Source organism: Mytilus californianus, unplaced genomic scaffold, assembly GCF_021869535.1.
Source record: "Mytilus californianus isolate M0D057914Y unplaced genomic scaffold, xbMytCali1.0.p SCAF_9, whole genome shotgun sequence".
In the NCBI taxonomy this organism is placed as follows: domain Eukaryota; kingdom Metazoa; phylum Mollusca; class Bivalvia; order Mytilida; family Mytilidae; genus Mytilus; species Mytilus californianus.
This window is the reverse complement of record NW_026262745.1, coordinates 45,930,812-45,954,731: the sequence shown is the minus strand read 5'-3', so window position 1 is coordinate 45,954,731 and position 23,920 is coordinate 45,930,812. Positions and strand designations below refer to the sequence as shown.

The 23,920-nt window shown below is 31.8% G+C and overlaps 1 protein-coding gene across 2 annotated transcripts in view; it reads right to left on the bottom strand.

Moving 5' to 3' along the window:
* Positions 1 to 23,920, bottom strand: part of LOC127714325 (major facilitator superfamily domain-containing protein 6-like) — a 45,647-nt gene that overhangs the window by 8,133 nt on the left and 13,594 nt on the right. For both annotated transcript variants that reach the window (XM_052220386.1, XM_052220387.1), the window contains 2 exons: positions 18,173 to 19,786; positions 14,274 to 14,456 (listed from right to left, as the gene is read on the bottom strand). In XM_052220386.1, coding sequence (XP_052076346.1) covers positions 14,274 to 14,456; positions 18,173 to 19,786 — 1,797 coding nt within the window. The remainder of the gene's footprint in view (positions 1 to 14,273; positions 14,457 to 18,172; positions 19,787 to 23,920) is intronic.

The window sequence follows — 23,920 nt, the reverse complement described above, 5'->3', positions numbered from 1 at the left end:
ATTTCAAGGAAAATTGGTGTATACTTATATAGGAATTCCAAAATCTCACTTGAAATGCATTTTATAACCATTTTAGCAAGTTGTCTATCTTGGAGATACATGAATTGCTCTTGTTGATCCATGTTTATACATAAAAGTATGGTTTTTTTACCAAATCACTATCCTTTTCCAACATGTAGAAAAAAGGGGGGATAAAATTATCAATTATATTTTATGTTTGGACCACTGTATTTATATTCAAGGAAGAATCCCTGATAAAAATAAGACATATAGGTAAGAACACTGTTATTTGAGTAGATATTAACAAATCAGAACTGGTAAAAATTGAAAAAGTGTCATATCTGTCACTATTAGTATCCATATATAGTTTTCTTTGTTTAACGCATATGTTACTACCAGTCCAATTTGAGCTTGAATTCAGTGATATATTGTTTTGACAAAAGCTTTATGTGTTTTTCTATGCTAGAAATAGATCATAGAAGGAAATTAAGTCAAGCAGAAGTCAATATAACAAGTTTGGTGCTGTTATAGGTATAGAACCACTAATTCAGGCCCGGTCGGAAAGAACATACAAGAAAGTAGTACATATTTTAAACAAAATAGTTCCTACGCATAGCTGTATCTTTGTCAATAGTTTGAATATTTGGGTAGTTTTAGTATCAAATGAAAGCTTTGGGACTTGGGATCACTGTAGAACCCTAGTTGAAAGTTTTATTTGAATAATAAAGAAGTATATGAAATTTTGATAGGAGGGCTCATTTGGCCTGTTGTTCAGATCAGAAGTTCCTGTTTCTGTACTATCAAACTTCCGGGAACCAGTACGCTCTAATATGCAATTAAAGGTATGTTGATTTTTTCAGCACAAGTCAGCATAAGGTACAGTTTTGACATGAAATAACTGCCACTTAATTTGAACTTAAGACAAAGTAGCCATTTATGCTTGAAATTGCAGAATTTAACATAGAAAGCAATGGGGCTATGAATTAGTGGTTTTATACCTATTACTGACAGGCATGTTAAATTCTATTTTTAGAAATCATACCCTTTACAGTGAAAATTGGTCACATTTGTTGTCAGAAATCATGTTACATTATTTTTTGTATGTAACAATTATGTTAGTGTCAAATTACAGCCCTCAAATTGCTACAATAAGGTATTTTAGCCTTTTTTGGTCATTTAGCATGCACACAGTTAAGATTTTACCTGAAATTTAAATTTTTGGATTATCTAACACTGAAACCAATGAAACTTGTATATTATGACTAGTTTATAGTATAAATATCGTTTTGGTCAAATTATCTAGTGAGTGTTCATGTTTTATTGTGTTTCTTGGTGAGTTATTTATTTCAAGGAAAATTGGTGTATACTTATATAGGAATTCCAAAATCTCACTTGAAATGCATTTTATAACCATTTTAGCAAGTTGTCTATCTTGGAGATACATGAATTGCTCTTGTTGATCCATGTTTATACATAAAAGTATGTTTTTTTTACCAAATCACTATCCTTTTCCAACATGTAGAAAAAAGGGGGGATAAAATTATCAATTATATTTTATGTTTGGACCACTGTATTTATATTCAAGGAAGAATCCCTGATAAAAATAAGACATATAGGTAAGAACACTGTTATTTGAGTAGATATTAACAAATCAGAACTGGTAAAAATTGAAAAAGTGTCATATCTGTCACTATTAGTATCCATATATAGTTTTCTTTGTTTAAAGCATATGTTACTACCAGTCCAATTTGAGCTTGAATTCAGTGATATATTGTTTTGACAAAAGCTTTATGTGTTTTTCTATGCTAGAAATAGATCATAGAAGGAAATTAAGTCAAGCAGAAGTCAATATAACAAGTTTGGTGCTGTTATACTGACAGGCATGTTAAATTCTATTTTTAGAAATCATAGTCTTTACAGTGAAAATTGGTCACATTTGTTGTCAGAAATCATGTTACATTATTTTTTGTATGTAACAATTATGTTAGTGTCAAATTACAGCCCTCAAATTGCTACAATAAGGTATTTTAGCCTTTATTGGTCATTTAGCATGCACACAGTTAAGATTTTACCTGAAATTTAAATTTTTGGATTATCTAACACTGAAACCAATGAAACTTGTATATTATGACTAGTTTATAGTATAAATATTGTTTTGGTCAAATTATCTAGTGAGTGTTCATGTTTTATTGTGTTTCTTGGTGAGTTATTTATTTCAAGGAAAATTGGTGTATACTTATATAGGAATTCCAAAATCTCACTTGAAATGCATTTTATAACCATTTTAGCAAGTTGTCTATCTTGGAGATACATGAATTGCTCTTGTTGATCCATGTTTATACATAAAAGTATGTTTTTTTTACCAAATCACTATCCTTTTCCAACATGTAGAAAAAAGGGGGGATAAAATTATCAATTATATTTTATGTTTGGACCACTGTATTTATATTCAAGGAAGAATCCCTGATAAAAATAAGACATATAGGTAAGAACACTGTTATTTGAGTAGATATTAACAAATCAGAACTGGTAAAAATTGAAAAAGTGTCATATCTGTCACTATTAGTATCCATATATAGTTTTCTTTGTTTAATGCATATGTTACTACCAGTCCAATTTGAGCTTGAATTCAGTGATATATTGTTTTGACAAAAGCTTTATGTGTTTTTCTATGCTAGAAATAGATCATAGAAGGAAATTAAGCCAAGCAGAAGTCAATATAACAAGTTTGGTGCTGTTATATTACTGACAGGCATGTTAAATTCTATTTTTAGAAATCATACCCTTTACAGTGAAAATTGGTCACATTTGTTGTCAGAAATCATGTTACATTATTTTTTGTATGTAACAATTATGTTAGTGTCAAATTACAGCCCTCAAATTGCTACAATAAGGTATTTTAGCCTTTTTTGGTCATTTAGCATGCACACAGTTAAGATTTTACCTGAAATTTAAATTTTTGGATTATCTAACACTGAAACCAATGAAACTTGTATATTATGACTAGTTTATAGTATAAATATCGTTTTGGTCAAATTATCTAGTGAGTGTTCATGTTTTATTGTGTTTCTTGGTGAGTTATTTATTTCAAGGAAAATTGGTGTATACTTATATAGGAATTCCAAAATCTCACTTGAAATGCATTTTATAACCATTTTAGCAAGTTGTCTATCTTGGAGATACATGAATTGCTCTTGTTGATCCATGTTTATACATAAAAGTATGGTTTTTTTACCAAATCACTATCCTTTTCCAACATGTAGAAAAAAGGGGGGATAAAATTATCAATTATCTTTTATGTTTGGACCACTGTATTTATATTCAAGGAAGAATCCCTGATAAAAATAAGACATATAGGTAAGAACACTGTTATTTGAGTAGATATTAACAAATCAGAACTGGTAAAAACTGAAAAAGTGTCATATCTGTCACTATTAGTATCCATATATAGTTTTCTTTGTTTAACGCATATGTTACTACCAGTCCAATTTGAGCTTGAATTCAGTGATATATTGTTTTGACAAAAGCTTTATGTGTTTTTCTATGCTAGAAATAGATCATAGAAGGAAATTAAGTCAAGCAGAAGTCAATATAACAAGTTTGGTGCTGTATTACTGACAGGCATGTTAAATTCTATTTTTAGAAATCATACCCTTTACAGTGAAAATTGGTCACATTTGTTGTCAGAAATCATGTTACATTATTTTTTGTATGTAACAATTATGTTAGTGTCAAATTACAGCCCTCAAATTGCTACAATAAGGTATTTTAGCCTTTTTTGGTCATTTAGCATGCACACAGTTAAGATTTTACCTGAAATTTAAATTTTTGGATTATCTAACACTGAAACCAAAGAAACTTGTATATTATGACTAGTTTATAGTATAAATATCGTTTTTGGTCAAATTATCTAGTGAGTGTTCATGTTTTATTGTGTTTCTTGGTGAGTTATTTATTTCAAGGAAAATTGGTGTATACTTATATAGGAATTCCAAAATCTCACTTGAAATGCATTTTATAACCATTTTAGCAAGTTGTCTATCTTGGAGATACATGAATTGCTCTTGTTGATCCATGTTTATACATAAAAGTATGTTTTTTTACCAAATCACTATCCTTTTCCAACATGTAGAAAAAAGGGGGGATAAAATTATCAATTATATTTTATGTTTGGACCACTGTATTTATATTCAAGGAAGAATCCCTGATAAAAATAAGACATATAGGTAAGAACACTGTTATTTGAGTAGATATTAACAAATCAGAACTGGTAAAAATTGAAAAAGTGTCATATCTGTCACTATTAGTATCCATATATAGTTTTCTTTGTTTAACGCATATGTTACTACCAGTCCAATTTGAGCTTGAATTCAGTGATATATTGTTTTGACAAAAGCTTTATGTGTTTTTCTATGCTAGAAATAGATCATAGAAGGAAATTAAGTCAAGCAGAAGTCAATATAACAAGTTTGGTGCTGTTATACTGACAGGCATGTTAAATTCTATTTTTAGAAATCATACCCTTTACAGTGAAAATTGGTCACATTTGTTGTCAGAAATCATGTTACATTATTTTTTGTATGTAACAATTATGTTAGTGTCAAATTACAGCCCTCAAATTGCTACAATAAGGTATTTTAGCCTTTTTTGGTCATTTAGCATGCACACAGTTAAGATTTTACCTGAAATTTAAATTTTTGGATTATCTAACACTGAAACCAATGAAACTTGTATATTATGACTAGTTTATAGTATAAATATCGTTTTTGGTCAAATTATCTAGTGAGTGTTCATGTTTTATTGTGTTTCTTGGTGAGTTATTTATTTCAAGGAAAATTGGTGTATACTTATATAGGAATTCCAAAATCTCACTTGAAATGCATTTTATAACCATTTTAGCAAGTTGTCTATCTTGGAGATACATGAATTGCTCTTGTTGATCCATGTTTATACATAAAAGTATGTTTTTTTTACCAAATCACTATCCTTTTCCAACATGTAGAAAAAAGGGGGGATAAAATTATCAATTATATTTTATGTTTGGACCACTGTATTTATTTTCAAGGAAGGATCCCTGATAAAAATAAGACATATAGGTAAGAACACTGTTATTTGAGTAGATATTAACAAATCAGAACTGGTAAAAATTGAAAAAGTGTCATATCTGTCACTATTAGTATCCATATATAGTTTTCTTTGTTTAAAGCATATGTTACTACCAGTCCAATTTGAGCTTGAATTCAGTGATATATTGTTTTGACAAAAGCTTTATGTGTTTTTCTATGCTAGAAATAGATCATAGAAGGAAATTAAGTCAAGCAGAAGTCAATATAACAAGTTTGGTGCTGTATTACTGACAGGCATGTTAAATTCTATTTTTAGAAATCATACCCTTTACAGTGAAAATTGGTCACATTTGTTGTCAGAAATCATGTTACATTATTTTTTGTATGTAACAATTATGTTAGTGTCAAATTACAGCCCTCAAATTGCTACAATAAGGTATTTTAGCCTTTTTTGGTCATTTAGCATGCACACAGTTAAGATTTTACCTGAAATTTAAATTTTTGGATTATCTAACACTGAAACCAATGAAACTTGTATATTATGACTAGTTTATAGTATAAATATCGTTTTTGGTCAAATTATCTAGTGAGTGTTCATGTTTTATTGTGTTTCTTGGTGAGTTATTTATTTCAAGGAAAATTGGTGTATACTTATATAGGAATTCCAAAATCTCACTTGAAATGCATTTTATAACCATTTTAGCAAGTTGTCTATCTTGGAGATACATGAATTGCTCTTGTTGATCCATGTTTATACATAAAAGTATGTTTTTTTTACCAAATCACTATCCTTTTCCAACATGTAGAAAAAAGGGGGGATAAAATTATCAATTATATTTTATGTTTGGACCACTGTATTTATTTTCAAGGAAGGATCCCTGATAAAAATAAGACATATAGGTAAGAACACTGTTATTTGAGTAGATATTAACAAATCAGAACTGGTAAAAATTGAAAAAGTGTCATATCTGTCACTATTAGTATCCATATATAGTTTTCTTTGTTTAACGCATATGTTACTACCAGTCCAATTTGAGCTTGAATTCAGTGATATATTGTTTTGACAAAAGCTTTATGTGTTTTTCTATGCTAGAAATAGATCATAGAAGGAAATTAAGTCAAGCAGAAGTCAATATAACAAGTTTGGTGCTGTTATTACTGACAGGCATGTTAAATTCTATTTTTAGAAATCATACCCTTTACAGTGAAAATTGGTCACATTTGTTGTCAGAAATCATGTTACATTATTTTTTGTATGTAACAATTATGTTAGTGTCAAATTACAGCCCTCAAATTGCTACAATAAGGTATTTTAGCCTTTTTTGGTCATTTAGCATGCACACAGTTAAGATTTTACCTGAAATTTAAATTTTTGGATTACCTAACACTGAAACCAATGAAACTTGTATATTATGACTAGTTTATAGTATAAATATCGTTTTTGGTCAAATTATCTAGTGAGTGTTCATGTTTTATTGTGTTTCTTGGTGAGTTATTTATTTCAAGGAAAATTGGTGTATAGTTATATAGGAATTCCAAAATCTCACTTGAAATGCATTTTATAACCATTTTAGCAAGTTGTCTATCTTGGAGATACATGAATTGCTCTTGTTGATCCATGTTTATACATAAAAGTATGTTTTTTTTACCAAATCACTATCCTTTTCCAACATGTAGAAAAAAGGGGGGATAAAATTATCAATTATATTTTATGTTTGGACCACTGTATTTATATTCAAGGAAGAATCCCTGATAAAAATAAGACATATAGGTAAGAACACTGTTATTTGAGTAGATATTAACAAATCAGAACTGGTAAAAATTGAAAAAGTGTCATATCTGTCACTATTAGTATCCATATATAGTTTTCTTTGTTTAACGCATATGTTACTACCAGTCCAATTTGAGCTTGAATTCAGTGATATATTGTTTTGACAAAAGCTTTATGTGTTTTTCTATGCTAGAAATAGATCATAGAAGGAAATTAAGTCAAGCAGAAGTCAATATAACAAGTTTGGTGCTGTTATACTGACAGGCATGTTAAATTCTATTTTTAGAAATCATACCCTTTACAGTGAAAATTGGTCAGATTTGTTGTCAGAAATCACGTTACATTATTTTTTGTATGTAACAATTATGTTAGTGTCAAATTACAGCCCTCAAATTGCTACAATAAGGTATTTTAGCCTTTTTTGGTCATTTAGCATGCACACAGTTAAGATTTTACCTGAAATTTAAATTTTTGGATTATCTAACACTGAAACCAATGAAACTTGTATATTATGACTAGTTTATAGTATAAATATCGTTTTTGGTCAAATTATCTAGTGAGTGTTCATGTTTTATTGTGTTTCTTGGTGAGTTATTTATTTCAAGGAAAATTGGTGTATACTTATATAGGAATTCCAAAATCTCACTTGAAATGCATTTTATAACCATTTTAGCAAGTTGTCTATCTTGGAGATACATGAATTGCTCTTGTTGATCCATGTTTATACATAAAAGTATGTTTTTTTTACCAAATCACTATCCTTTTCCAACATGTAGAAAAAAGGGGGGATAAAATTATCAATTATATTTTATGTTTGGACCACTGTATTTATATTCAAGGAAGAATCCCTGATAAAAATAAGACATATAGGTAAGAACACTGTTATTTGAGTAGATATTAACAAATCAGAAATGGTAAAAATTGAAAAAGTGTCATATCTGTCACTATTAGTATCCATATATAGTTTTCTTTGTTTAACGCATATGTTACTACCAGTCCAATTTGAGCTTGAATTCAGTGATATATTGTTTTGACAAAAGCTTTATGTGTTTTTCTATGCTAGAAATAGATCATAGAAGGAAATTAAGTCAAGCAGAAGTCAATATAACAAGTTTGGTGCTGTTATAGGTATAGAACCACTAATTCAGGCCCGGTCGGAAAGAACATACAAGAAAGTAGTACATATTTTAAACAAAATAGTTCCTACGCATAGCTGTATCTTTGTCAATAGTTTGAATATTTGGGTAGTTTTAGTATCAAATGAAGGCTTTGGGACTTGGGATCACTGTAGAACCCTAGTTGAAAGTTTTATTTGAATAATAAAGAAGTATATGAAATTTTGATAGGAGGGCTCATTTGGCCTGTTGTTCAGATCAGAAGTTCCTGTTTCTGTACTATCAAACTTCCGGGAACCAGTACGCTCTAATATGCAATTAAAGGTATGTTGATTTTTTCAGCACAAGTCAGCATAAGGTACAGTTTTGACATGAAATAACTGCCACTTAATTTGAACTTAAGACAAAGTAGCCATTTATGCTTGAAATTGCAGAATTTAACATAGAAAGCAATAGGGCTATGAATTAGTGGTTTTATACCTATTACTGACAGGCATGTTAAATTCTATTTTTAGAAATCATAGCCTTTACAGTGAAAATTGGTCACATTTGTTGTCAGAAATCATGTTACATTATTTTTTGTATGTAACAATTATGTTAGTGTCAAATTACAGCCCTCAAATTGCTACAATAAGGTATTTTAGCCTTTTTTGGTCATTTAGCATGCACACAGTTAAGATTTTACCTGAAATTTAAATTTTTGGATTATCTAACACTGAAACCAATGAAACTTGTATATTATGACTAGTTTATAGTATAAATATCGTTTTTGGTCAAATTATCTAGTGAGTGTTCATGTTTTATTGTGTTTCTTGGTGAGTTATTTATTTCAAGGAAAATTGGTGTATACTTATATAGGAATTCCAAAATCTCACTTGAAATGCATTTTATAACCATTTTAGCAAGTTGTCTATCTTGGAGATACATGAATTGCTCTTGTTGATCCATGTTTATACATAAAAGTATGTTTTTTTTACCAAATCACTATCCTTTTCCAACATGTAGAAAAAAGGGGGGATAAAATTATCAATTATATTTTATGTTTGGACCACTGTATTTATTTTCAAGGAAGGATCCCTGATAAAAATAAGACATATAGGTAAGAACACTGTTATTTGAGTAGATATTAACAAATCAGAACTGGTAAAAATTGAAAAAGTGTCATATCTGTCACTATTAGTATCCATATATAGTTTTCTTTGTTTAACGCATATGTTACTACCAGTCCAATTTGAGCTTGAATTCAGTGATATATTGTTTTGACAAAAGCTTTATGTGTTTTTCTATGCTAGAAATAGATCATAGAAGGAAATTAAGTCAAGCAGAAGTCAATATAACAAGTTTGGTGCTGTTATAGGTATAGAACCACTAATTCAGGCCCGGTCGGAAAGAACATACAAGAAAGTAGTACATATTTTAAACAAAATAGTTCCTACGCATAGCTGTATCTTTGTCAATAGTTTGAATATTTGGGTAGTTTTAGTATCAAATGAAAGCTTTGGGACTTGGGATCACTGTAGAACCCTAGTTGAAAGTTTTATTTGAATAATAAAGAAGTATATGAAATTTTGATAGGAGGGCTCATTTGGCCTGTTGTTCAGATCAGAAGTTCCTGTTTCTGTACTATCAAACTTCCGGGAACCAGTACGCTCTAATATGCAATTAAAGGTATGTTGATTTTTTCAGCACAAGTCAGCATAAGGTACAGTTTTGACATGAAATAACTGCCACTTAATTTGAACTTAAGACAAAGTAGCCATTTATGCTTGAAATTGCAGAATTTAACATAGAAAGCAATGGGGCTATGAATTAGTGGTTTTATACCTATTACTGACAGGCATGTTAAATTCTATTTTTAGAAATCATACCCTTTACAGTGAAAATTGGTCACATTTGTTGTCAGAAATCATGTTACATTATTTTTTGTATGTAACAATTATGTTAGTGTCAAATTACAGCCCTCAAATTGCTACAATAAGGTATTTTAGCCTTTTTTGGTCATTTAGCATGCACACAGTTAAGATTTTACCTGAAATTTAAATTTTTGGATTATCTAACACTGAAACCAATGAAACTTGTATATTATGACTAGTTTATAGTATAAATATCGTTTTTGGTCAAATTATCTAGTGAGTGTTCATGTTTTATTGTGTTTCTTGGTGAGTTATTTATTTCAAGGAAAATTGGTGTATACTTATATAGGAATTCCAAAATCTCACTTGAAATGCATTTTATAATCATTTTAGCAAGTTGTCTATCTTGGAGATACATGAATTGCTCTTGTTGATCCATGTTTATACATAAAAGTATGTTTTTTTTACCAAATCACTATCCTTTTCCAACATGTAGAAAAAAGGGGGGATAAAATTATCAATTATATTTTATGTTTGGACCACTGTATTTATATTCAAGGAAGGATCACTGATAAAAATAAGACATATAGGTAAGAACACTGTTATTTGAGTAGATATTAACAAATCAGAACTGGTAAAAATTGAAAAAGTGTCATATCTGTCACTATTAGTATCCATATATAGTTTTCTTTGTTTAACGCATATGTTACTACCAGTCCAATTTGAGCTTGAATTCAGTGATATATTGTTTTGACAAAAGCTTTATGTGTTTTTCTATGCTAGAAATAGATCATAGAAGGAAATTAAGTCAAGCAGAAGTCAATATAACAAGTTTGGTGCTGTTATAGAAGACATTTGTATGTATTGTTCATAGGGTCCTATGTTAAATGAAGTCCCCCACTGGCGGCCATTTTTGATGATGGATCAGCTTCAAAGTAACAACACTTGGTCAGCAACTCATAAGGAACATTCATGCCATGTTTGGTTTCATTCCATTCAGTGGTTCTCTAAAAGAAGACATTTGTATGTATTGTCCATAGGGTCCTCTGTTAAACGAATTCCCCGGCTGGGGGCCATCTTGGATGATGGATTGGTTTCAAAGTAACAACACTTGGTCAGCACCTCATAAGGAACATTCATGCCATGTTTGGTTTCATTCCATTCAGTGGTTCTCTAGAAGAAGTTCAAAAATATAAAAATTTAACAACGACGACGATGGACAACGACAGAAGACAACGGATGCCAAGTGATGAGAAAAGCTCACTTGGCCCTTCAGCCCAGGTGAGCTAAAAATGAGTAAGTCCAAATACCTGGCATTTTGAGAATATTTGAAAATAAACTGTTGACACAGATATCACCTTTAGACATAAAATTCAGAAAGAGACAATTTGATGGACAGCAACATTGCTTATTAATTAGTCACTGGACAATGATCAGGGCCTGAAAATGGTCGACAAACTGAGATTTTCATATGGAAAATATGGCTGTTTATTGTAAGTTATGTAAGTAGTTCCTATCAATATATAACTTAAGAAGAACAGGAGTGTACACGCTGAAATTTCTCGCCTTCTTTACTAACCATTGATTTTATGTTGAAAGTCCTCAGACATGTACACCTTACAATCAATGTATGCATTAAATAAAGTTGACCTATTGCTTATAGTATCTAAAAAACAAACTTAACCATGAAAACTTAACATTGACCAATGAACCATGAAAATGAGGTCAAGGTCAGATGATACCTGCCAGACAGACATATACACCTTACAATCATTCCATACACCAAATATAGTAGACCTATTGCATACAGTATAGGAAAAACAGACCAAAACACAAAAACTTAACTATAACCACTGAACCATGAAAATGAGGTCAAGGTCAGATGACACCTGCCAGTTGGTCATGTACACCTTACAGTCCTTCCATACACCGAATATACTAGACCTATTGCTTATAGTATCTGAGATATGGACTTGACCACCAAAACTTAACCTTGTTCACTGATCCATGAAATGAGGTCGAGGTCAAGTGAAAACTGTCTGACGGCAATGAGGACCTTGCAAAGTACGCATATACCAAATATAGTTATCCAACTACTTATAATAAGAGAGAATTTAACATTACAAAAAAAGTTAACTTTTTTTTCAAGTAGTCACTGAACCATGAAAATGAGGTCAAGGACATTGGACATGTGACTGACGGAAACTTCGTAACATGAGGCATCCATATACAAAGTATGAAGCATCCAGGTCTTCCACCTTCTAAAATATAAAGCTTTTAAGAAGTTAGCTAACGCCGCCGCCGCAGCCACCGCCACCGCCGGATCACTACCCCTATGTCGAGCTTTCTGCGACAAAGGTCGCAGGCTCGACAAAAACTTAACACTGAGAAATGAACTGTGAAAATGAGGTCAAGGTAAAATAAAACCTGCGAGACTGACATGTACATCATAAAATATTTCCATACACCAAATATAGTTGACCTATTGCATATAGTATTAGAAAAAAAGACCAAAACTCAAAAACTTAACTTTGACCACTGAACCATGAAAATGAGGTCAAGGTCAGATGACACCTACCAGTTGGACATGTTTACCTTACAATCATTCCATATACTAAATATAGAAGACCTACTGCTTATAGTATCTGATATATGGACTTGACCACGAAAACTTAACCTTGTTCACTGATCCATGAAATGAGGTTGAGGTCGAATGAAAATTGTCTGACGGGAATGAGGACCTTGCAAGGTACGCACATACTTAATATAGTTATCCTATTACTCATAATAAGAAAGAAATAAACATTACAAAAAATGTTGACTTTTTTTTCAAGTAGTCACTGAACCATGAAAATGAGGTCAAGGACAATCGACATATGACAGACGGAAACTTCATATCATTAGGCATCTATATACAAAGTATGAAGCATCCAGGTCTTCTAGCTTCTAAAATATAAAGCTTTTAAGAAGTTAGCTAACGCCGCCGCCGGATCACTATCCCTATGTTGAGCTTTCTGCGACAAAAGTCGCAGGCTCAACAAAAACTTAACATTAAAACTTGCTAATTAGTTCAAAGTCACTGGACCATGTCCTAGGGGTCAGGGCCTCAAAATAGTCTTCAAACTAATATGTACTTATAATAATGCAACTTTATACAAAATATCATTGATCTATCACAAGTAGTTCTTATCAACCTGACTTAAGCAGAAAAACTTATCATTGAAAATTTCTAACTAATTAAAAGTCACTGGACCAAGACCTAGGGGCAGGGCCTCAAAATAATCATCAAACTGATATGAACTGATAGTAATGCAACTTCATACAAAATATCAACGATCTATCACAAGTAGATCCTATCAAACTAACTAAAGCAGAAAAAATTACTTGAAAATTGCTATTAATTTAAAGTCATGTGATCATGGCCTAGGGGGCAGGGCCTCAAAATATTCATCAAACTGATATGTACTGATAGTAAAATATCATTGATCTATCACAAGTAGATCCTATCAAACTAACATAAGCAGAAACCTTAACATTGAAAATTGCTAATTAATTCATATTCACTGGACTATATAGGAGGCAGGGCTTCAAAATAGTTGGAAAACTGATATGTACTTTATATTAAATATCAATGATCTATCACATGTAAATCCTAACAAAAAACTTAAGCAGAAAACTTAACAATTGTTGTCGCCGTAGCCGGAAAAGCAATCCCTATGTCTCACTTTCCACAACTTTCGTCTCAGGGCAGGCCAGACAAAAATCAAAATCCTGTGGACATGCACACCTCTATTATGTGTAAAAATATCCTACAAAATATTAAAGCTTTGGTTTAAAACTGTAGGCAGAGATAGCCAGATAAACCATAATCTCTTTATGTAGCTAGTACCAAAAAACGACTTAAGTCCAAATACCTGCAATTTTGAGAATAATTGAAAAAATCTAAATCCTGTGGACATGCACACCTCTATCATGTGTAGAAACATTCTACAAAATATTAAACCTGTAGCGCAAAATCTATAGGAAGAGATAGCCAGACAAACCATGCATCTATATCCAGACGAATGGACAGACGGGTAAATTAATATGCCCCTCGACATTTTGTTGCAGGGGCATACAAATATGGAATAACTGTGCCACATATCCATATGACCCATCCCCAGTCAGGATGTCTTAATGTATTTCTAGTTATATAGAGATTAGTGTGGATGGAAGATCATGGGTTATTTCTGTCGAATTTACAAATGTTTTTATGGTCTCTATTATTAAGAGCTGTGTATATATTGTATGATATATTGACACCTGTCTATTATTGAACACTGTATGTAGCTCTCTATATTTTTTTTTTTTATATTTTTTTCATTACGTTACTGTCTAATAGATGTCGACCCCACATCTCCATCTATTCATAAAAATTCATTTTATTATTTCTTAGGGCTAACATTCTTATTCATCATGTTCATTGTACCTCCAATTTTTAATTCTGTTTCTTCAACTGCTTTGCCAAGGTCATCATCTGTAAACACGAGCTTGTTCAACAGCAAATACAAGATAAAGAGCGCAAAGGATAAAATTGCATATAAACCAAATGTCCATCTTATGCCAATCTGTGAGTACAACTGTCCAGTCACCAGACTACCAACCCCTTTACCTAAAATAAATAAAAAATTTGTATTTATTTTACTTATTAAGACAGAACCATGTATGACACAACTGGTAGTTTTTCAATTTCCATTTCCCGCAATGGAAAATTGACCATGGGATCAATTTTCCATATGACAACTGTACCAATTTTTCTTCGTCTGATGTGCATTTTGACAATAAATGACTCTTCATTGATGCACGAGGCCAAAATACTTGAAAATCCAAAACTTATTATATAGTTTAAGAGCTTATTTATAAACCATAAAGGACAAAAAATACAGCTAAAGCTGGGCAAGGAATCAGAGCTATGCATGAGGGAGATATATTCCTTAATACAAAATGATTTCTCGAAATTTTGTAACAACAAATTTTAACAAGCATTCTGAGAGTATTGCATGGCAATACATAGTCCCCTCCCGGGTAAAAATTTTTTATACTGGAACAAAATGCTAACTTATTCTATAACTTGTCATGATGTAAACAAAAAGAAAATATCAAGTCAACATCTTCAAGCATGACTAAAAACAGTGTGGGAATCTGAATATATGAGTGAATTTTTTCAAGTCCAAGGACCATAACTCTGCACAAAATTATCAGACCCAAACAAAAATTTGAACTTGATCTGTAACTTCTCATGATAAAACTAGTAAGCACTATATCAATTGTCAATCAATATCTTCAAGCATGATGAAAAAAAGTGTGGAAAACCTATATCGCTCTAACATTAGATATGATTAACAGTTCTCTAAAATTAGATATGATGTAATACAACGTATTTCTATTTTCAAATTACAATCAAATATAATTAATAGTTCCAAATATTTTTTCTTTCATTTGTCACAAACTAATATAGTTTGTAACATATCTATAAAATGTCAACAACTTTTATCTACACAATGTAATGTAATGAAATATATACCTTAATAAAAAAAGACTTCACTTAATAACAAAAAAATATTTATATATACATGTAGCATTCAGAAAATTAGTATACAAAATAACATATAAACCTGCCACAAAATTCCTCAAACAATTTACCAAAGAATGTTTTTTTAAAAAATGAGTTATCTCCCTTTGTAAAGATTATATGGTTTAACATAGTACCCTAACATTAGTTATGGAGTTAATTTTTTTATGGATCATAACTCTGGACTAAATCATCAGACCGGAACAAAATTCGAACTTGATCTATGACTTGTCATGATAAAACTATATACCAAATATCAAATCAATATCTTCAAGAACGAAGAAAAAAAGTGTGGAAAGCTGAGTTGCCGGACTGACGGATGGACAGACGGACTAACAGACGGACAGAGTGCAAACCTAAAGTCCCCTTCAACTTCGTCGGTAGGGGACTAATAACACAATATCAGTAGTTTCATGCCAGTAGCCATGTACTGGCTACTGGGCTGATGATACCCTCTGGGACTAACAGCAATACTTTAACATGTAAACCATGCAAAACATCCAAAGTCAAGTCGATGAACCATGACTGAGGGTGCAGGTCCAAACAACTTCTGTAGAAATGGGAAATTTTATTGCTCATGAGACTGCATACTAAATATCATAAGTGGTTCCCTTAAAATAATGACCTAAACACAAATTTTTAACAGTATAAACTATGCAAAGTCAATAAACTATGATGAGGACGTGGGGCTATATATCTCCATGGAAATGAGACATTCAAATAATTATACAACGTCATACATAATATCATCGAGTTCCTATTAGTGAGTCCCCTTCAACTGACTAAATCACAAACTTGAACATGTAAACTATCAAAAGTTTCAAGGTCAATAGACCATGACTGAAGGGGTGGGGCCAGATAATGTCCATGGAAATGAGATGTGCTCATGGTCATACAATTGTACACAATACATTTATATCCTTGACCTACCACTAGTAGTTCCCCTTAAACTGACTTTATCACCAACTTTAACATGTAAACTAAGCAAAAGTCTAAAAACCAATAAACTATGACGGAGAGGGTGGGGCCAAATAATCTCCATGGTAATGAGATGTACCAATACTAATACAACTGCATATAAAATATCAATGACTTCACACTAGTGGTTCCCCTTTAACTGACCAAGTCACAAATTAATAAGTATGTATACCTTCTTACTGCTGTCAACAGAAACAGCAAGTCTAATTCAAGCTTTTTCACCTTTGTCAAATTGTGACAAAACTCAATCTATGTGGTGAATTTAAACAGTGAATGCTGGTGAAAAAGCTCTCTGTATATATATTCTATTAGTGACAATATTTGTCATATGATGGGTATACATAATAAATCAAGAGTGCTATCTGTAACCTTTAATCACTGGAAATGCCCCCTATTTCCCAGTGAATCACACAGCACCAGCAATAGTGCTTTTAAACTGAAAACCCTTGTGCGTACTGTACGCTATACAGTTAATATTTCAGCAATCAAAAAATTCAAAGGAATCCTGTTTTTGTACATTATGTATATAGCTCAAAATGCAGTTATCAAAAGTTCTATCTAAATCATGTTTTAACTGATTTTCAGACTTGCTAATCAATCAAACTTTGTGACTGTCATTATATATTATTTGAAAATTCAAGGGTTAGGTGCCAGCAAACATTTTCTACCCTGCCACTTTATGTATGTAATTCAGCATGTTCAGTGGTTGTCATTTGTTGCTGTATTTTATATTTGTTTTTCAATTATTGTTTGGTACATAATTCAGGCCATTAGTTTCCTTTTTTGAATTGTTCTACATTTGTCACTTCGGGCCTTTAATAGTTTGCTATGCCATATGGATTTTGCTCATTGTTGAAGGCTGTAAAATGACCTATAGTTGCTTACTTCTAAGTTATTTGATCTCTAGTGGAGAGTTGTTTCAATGGCTATCATACCACATCTTCTTATTTTTATATATGGTAGTCCATGTGTAGTTATTTTTAGACTATTATGTCTAATATCATTGTTACTTTAACATGTTTAACAATTATCAGCACTCACCATGTAAAAATTGTTAAAATCAACTGCAATGATTAGCTAATATAGAAAGACATACAAATGTATCCGGGATACATGTGTGATACTGATTTCAGAATACATGACTCAAGTTTCTGAAATAACATTTAAACAAGAAATTATTTGAATCTGGAATATTTTGGAATTCTGGAAACTTGATAAGAAATGTATTATGAAAACTAAACCAACTAAATACGGTTAGCCAAGCACACATAGGTTCAAATTACTTTCACTGATATTTCAGTATGAACAAACTAACCCCCTTTGCCATGCCTTCATGGGTATATATTATGTTAATATATATATAGTATAACCCTCCTTAATTGGGGTAGTTTTCATCATATATTTCTTATCAATTTTCTAGAGTTCAAAATTGTTCCAGATTCAAATAATTCCTTGCTTTTATCGCATTCACCTATACCTGAAGTTTGAAAAACCAAATGCATAAACATTTGATATATCTTATAAAAACAACCTGAAGTTTGAAAAACCAAATGCATAAACATTTGATATATCTTATAAAAACATCCATATCATTTTGACCTCAATTAGTTTTAGGTGATATAAATTTGCTTTAAAGATTGTGTAATAATGGTAACTGTTCCCTCTTTTTTCAAAATTTTTAATAAAATTTTGTGATTTATCCTCAATTATATATACATATTTGCCAGATTTTAATCAATATGAAAATCAACGAAATTGTAATCTGCAGAAATACTTACCAAATCCAAAATGGACTCCACTCAGCAGTCCTTGGATTGTTCCTGACATCCCTACAGGTGTTATTATACTGCCATATGATGTTGCTGCAGCCCACATGATTCCAAATGTAATACCATGTAACAGTTCTATTGGTAATACCCACCATGCATTTTCAAGGATTGAATACATTGTAAACCTTAGGGCATATGCAAGGAACGCAGCATATAAACATGTAACATGTCCAAATTTTTTAATAATAGAACCTGCAAAGTACAATATCGGTGTTTCTGCTATACAAGCAAACAATAAACATAACCCCGGAATAATCTTCAGTTTGTTTTCAAGTTCATCTTCTAAAAACCAGTAGAGAAAGGCCTCTATTGCACCTGTTAATGATCCAAAGTAAAACACAACTAGAAGAAACACTAAAGTTTTAGGTTCACGTAGCAGAGTTATTGTTCCTTTTAACATTTGCCCACACATAAGGGTGTCTGAAATTCTCATAATACATGAAACAATAGCTGTTGCCAAGTTTAAGGCAAAAAACAAACAAAAAGCTATACCGAAATTATTCATGTTGGTTTTTGAACTTAGTATATCCATGCTTAAAGCTGAAACAATAGCAAACACAGCAAACCCAACTGTTCCCCATAATCGCTGTTTACCCCACTTGTGCCTATTTTCTTCTCCAAGTATGTCATATAATATGGCATCTCCCAAACTCATAATAGGAGCAAAAAATATATTTCCTAATAAAAACAATATAAAAAAGAACCAAAATGATGTTTGGCTGAGATTCTCTGCTACTATACGAGTACATGTGTCAACATGGCTACATTGAAGATCACACACAAGGAATGCATCATCACTGCACAACATCTGCCAGTACTCTTGACCTTTGAACACTATATCCTTTAAGTCAAAAATCCTACAAATTTGGTCATCTGTTTTAATTTTATTGGATATAACTTCTTTGCTTAACAAATATCCAAGATCTGGAATTTGAAAACTGACATGAGATTCCCATTTTCCAACATTTGAATTCACATTGTAGCAATCAGCAATATTGTATGTGCCTGTTGCATTAGTGAAACACACTTTTTGAGGCAATTCTGGTGTTACCTTATAAGTACATTTCAAACTGCATGAAAGTTTAGACTTTGTAGCATCATTTTGTTCATTTGGCATGGTACTGATAATATATGGCACATTATTACTGCTGCTGGAGTTCACAACCTTTGTGACAAAGGATTCCTCACTAGCAATCTCTTTGGCTTTAGTAATATAATTATGGAATGACATGGGGCATTCTAGCATATTTATACTCTGGTTGACATGGTAACAATCTCGAATAAACGAATCTCCTTGACTACACATAATTTCAGTCGTCACTTTTGTATGTTCAGTATGCTTTGATGGAACAAGAATCATAAGAATAAAACTCAACCCTGTTAAAAGGCAGCAGAGAAATAGAATCAGTTTGTGTTTCTGTAATTTGTCTGCTAAAGCTCCAAATAATGGTCTGACTAAAAACCCAACAAATGGCATAAGACCATAAATTATTCCTGTCTGTGATTTTGTCATACCAATCTGCTTCATATACAGTGCCATAAACGGTAGTAGACCACCAATCGCTACAAAATGAAATAACAGGATTATGTGTATACATAAAAAAAGATAAAAATTATATGTAAAACTGTTGAATTAATATAACAATGTTGTGGAGGATTCCATTGAACCCTGTTTCTATCCTGTGATTGCTCCTGTCAGTGTAAAAGTGTAGTGTTTGACACCAAAAAATAAGTCCATTTATCAGTGAAATATGGAAACTTAAAAAAAAGTTAGATAAAACTCTTTTCTTTAGATCCTATTTTTTCATCATGAAGAGGCTTCTTTCCAGGTTTTAAATTGTTACATTCGAATTCCATGACAGTTTAAGAAAGATATTTATGTCTAAAAAATTTAACCCAAACTTGTATATGTTGTATGTAAATGTTAACTGCAAAATACTTTAAGTCATATATTAGTAAAATACTGAACAAGAGTGCACACACTGAAATGTCTCGCCTTCTTTATTAACCATTGATATTATGTTGATAGTCCTAAATGAAAGCTTTACTACAACTATTACATAAACTTAACATGATCCAAGAAAATGAAGTCAAGGTCATATAAACCAAATGAGAAATGCATGTACACCTTACAATCATTCAATACACTAAATATAGTTGACCTATTGCTTATAGTTTCTAAGAAACAGACTTAACCAAGAAAACTAAACATTGACCAATGAATCGTGAAAATGAGGTCAAGGTCAGATGAACCATGCCAGGCAGACATGAACAGCTTACAATCCTTCCATACAACAAATATAGCTGACCTATTGCTTATAGTTTAAGAAAAACAGACTGAAACACTTAAACTTAACACTGAGCAATGAACCGTGAAAATGAGGTCAAGGTCAAATAAAACCTGCAAGACTGACATGTACATCATAGAATATTTCCATACACCAAATATAGTTGATTTAATGCATATAGTATAAGAAAAAAGACCTAAACTCAAAAACTTAACTTTGACCACTGAACCATGAAAATGAGGTCAAAGTCAGATGATACCTGCCAGTTGGACATGTACACCTTACAATCATTCCATACACCAAATATAGTAGACCTATTGCATAAAGTATAAGAAAAAGGACCAAAACACAAAAACTTAACTATAACCACTGAACCATGAAAATGAGGTCAAGGTCAGATGACAACTGCCAGTTGGACATGTACACCTTACAATCCTTCCATACACCAAATATACTAGACCTATTGCTTATAGTATCTGAGATATGGACTTGACCACCAAAACTTAACCTTGTTCACTGATCCATGAAATGAGGTCGAGGTCAAGTGAAAACTGTCTGACAGGCATGAGGACCTTGATAGGTATGCACATACCAAATATAGTTATCCTATTACTCATAATAAGAGAGAAATTAACATTACAAAAAATCACAACTGTTTTTTCAAGTAGTCACTGAACCATGAAAATGAGGTCAAGGACAATGGACATGTGACAGACAGAAACTTCATAACATAAGGCATCAATATACAAAGTATGAAGCATCCAGGTCTGCCACCTTCTAAAATATAAAGCTTTTCAGAAGTTAGCCAAAAGCAGCTGCCGCCGGATCACTATCCCTATGTTGAGCTTTCTGCGACAAAAGTTGCAGGCTCGACAAAAATGAATCAAAATATTTTCATTATTTTGCAGCCGCCATTATTTCTTAATCTAAAATTAATCTAAATTATTGTTGCTTTCAAAAAACCTTTTACTGGAGACTGAATCTAAATAACTACGTCCTTATCAATAAAACAAGGAAAAATTAGATTATAAAAAAGATTGCTCTAGATAATGTCTTTAGACTATAATAAAATGCTCCGCTGGGCGCAGCTTGATACGATCGCAGATGTCGAACCCTGAACAGTTGGGGCAAGTATGGACACAACATTCAAGCTTGTTACAGCTCTGAATTTGGATTGTGATTAAATATTTGATACAGCATAGGTTTCTGACACAGAATGAATGTGGTCTAAGAACTTAAAATTTTTTAATTTACCTATTATGGTCCAATATCCAAAATCTAAATACATACACGGTTAGATTCAGCATATCAAAGAACCCCAAGAATTCAAGTTTTGTTAAAATCAAACTTAGTTTAATTTTGGACCCTTTGAACCTTAATGTAGACCAATTTGAAAACAGGACCAAAAATTAAGAATCTAAATGCACGGTTAGATTCAGCATATCAAAGAACCCCAATATTTCAATTTTTGATGAAATCAAACCATATCATTATTATTTGCTTTTATAAATAAATCAAAAATAACCAACTTAAAATGGAAAATTTTAAAGAAAAAAAAAAGGAAAAAAATTTAAAAAAAATCCCCTCCCCAATTTTTTGAACCCCCTTATGATTCATCACCCCCAAACTCAATCCCAGCCTTCCCTTTGTGGTATGGTACCTTGTAGTACAATTTCAGAGAGATTCATACACTTGAACACAAGTTATTGTCTGGAAACTGTAAAAATGCTTGTTTTTTTGGCCCCAAACTCCTAAAAGTTTAGGACAATTACCCCCAAACTCAAACCCAGCTTTTCCTTTGTGATATGGAACCTTGTAGTATAATTTTATAAAGATCCATAAACTTACACACAAGTTATTGTCCTGAAACTAGAAAAATGCTTGTTTTTTGCCCCTTTTTGGCCCTTAATTCCTAACATTTTGAGGCAATTACCCCCAAAATCAATCCCAGCCTTCCCTTTGTGGTATGGTACCTTGCAGTACAATTTCAGAGAGATCCATACACTTGAACACAAGTTATTGTCTTGAAACTAGAAAAATGCTTATTTTTGGCCCCTTATTCCTAAACGTTTAGGGCAATTACCCCAAAACTCAATTCCAGCTTTTCCTTTGTGATATGGAGCCTTGTAGTACAATTTGAGAAAGATCCATAAACTTACACAAAAGTTATTGTCATGAAACTCGAAAAATGCTTGTTTTTTGCCCTTTTTTTGGCCCCTAATTCCTAAAATTTGAGGCAATTACCCCCAAAATTCATCCCAGCATTCTCTTTGTGATATAGAACCTTGTGGTACAATGTCAGAGAGATCCATACACTAACACACAAGTTATTGTCTGGAAGTTACAAAAATGCTTATTTTTGGCCCCTTTTGGGCCCCTAATTCCTTAACTGTTGGTACCACAACCCCCAAAATCAATCCAAACCTTCCTTTTGTGGTATTGAACCTTATGGTAAAATTTCATAGAGATCCATTAACTTAAGTTAAAGTTATTGTGCGAAAACCAATGTGTCTTCGGACGACGATGACAACGACGCCAATGTCATACCAATATACGACCGCAAAAATTTGTGACAAAAGTCGACAAAAAGCTTCTGTTGAAATTAAACAAAATTTCATGAAGGTTTGACAAAGTAATTTATGTTTATAAAAACTTTAACCAAAGACTGAACCTAAATGTTGACGTTGCATATGACAACTACTAAATGTAGGATCATTTTGTCTCCCTTCCGTGCCATAATGTTGCAGGCTCAACAAAAATAGACATATGTTTTACAAGTCATTGTTTTTAATATAATTTGAGCTGCTTCAGATAGAAATCAACCTTATGCAAGTGCATGAATACATGAACAGGTGTAAGACTATGATTGATTTTCAAACATTCAAATAAAAACTAAAGATGAATTTTGGTCTGTTTTGTAGGGTTCTTATAGCAACTCAATTTTCGAACAGTTACAAACTTTGCATAGATATTTTTTCAACCCGAAAAATGGTTAACAGATACATTGATATTCATTTGCATAAGGTCAATTTCTATCCGATGAAATCATTTATTGTAATACATGTAATAATAGCCATTAAATCTTCATTTGAAATTTTAGCTCTAAGTAAGTACCAATTAGGGCCTTTTCAAACCTACTCCACACTTTACAGAATTTTGAGATTAAAGAATGTCTCGAGACTCTTTTCCTGAGGTGGAGTAAAATTGGTTTGGATTTTTGAAACAATAACTAAAGTATCATTGACAAATAGAGTGGGACTAAACTGACCTTAAACAGATTTGTTACAGATTATGTACATGAAAAACATAAAATATTTTCAACAAAAAATCAAAACGAGGAAAACACTGCTTGGCAAAGGTATGATTAAAAAAGCAATACATTGTAGTAGAAAAATCATAAATACATTTT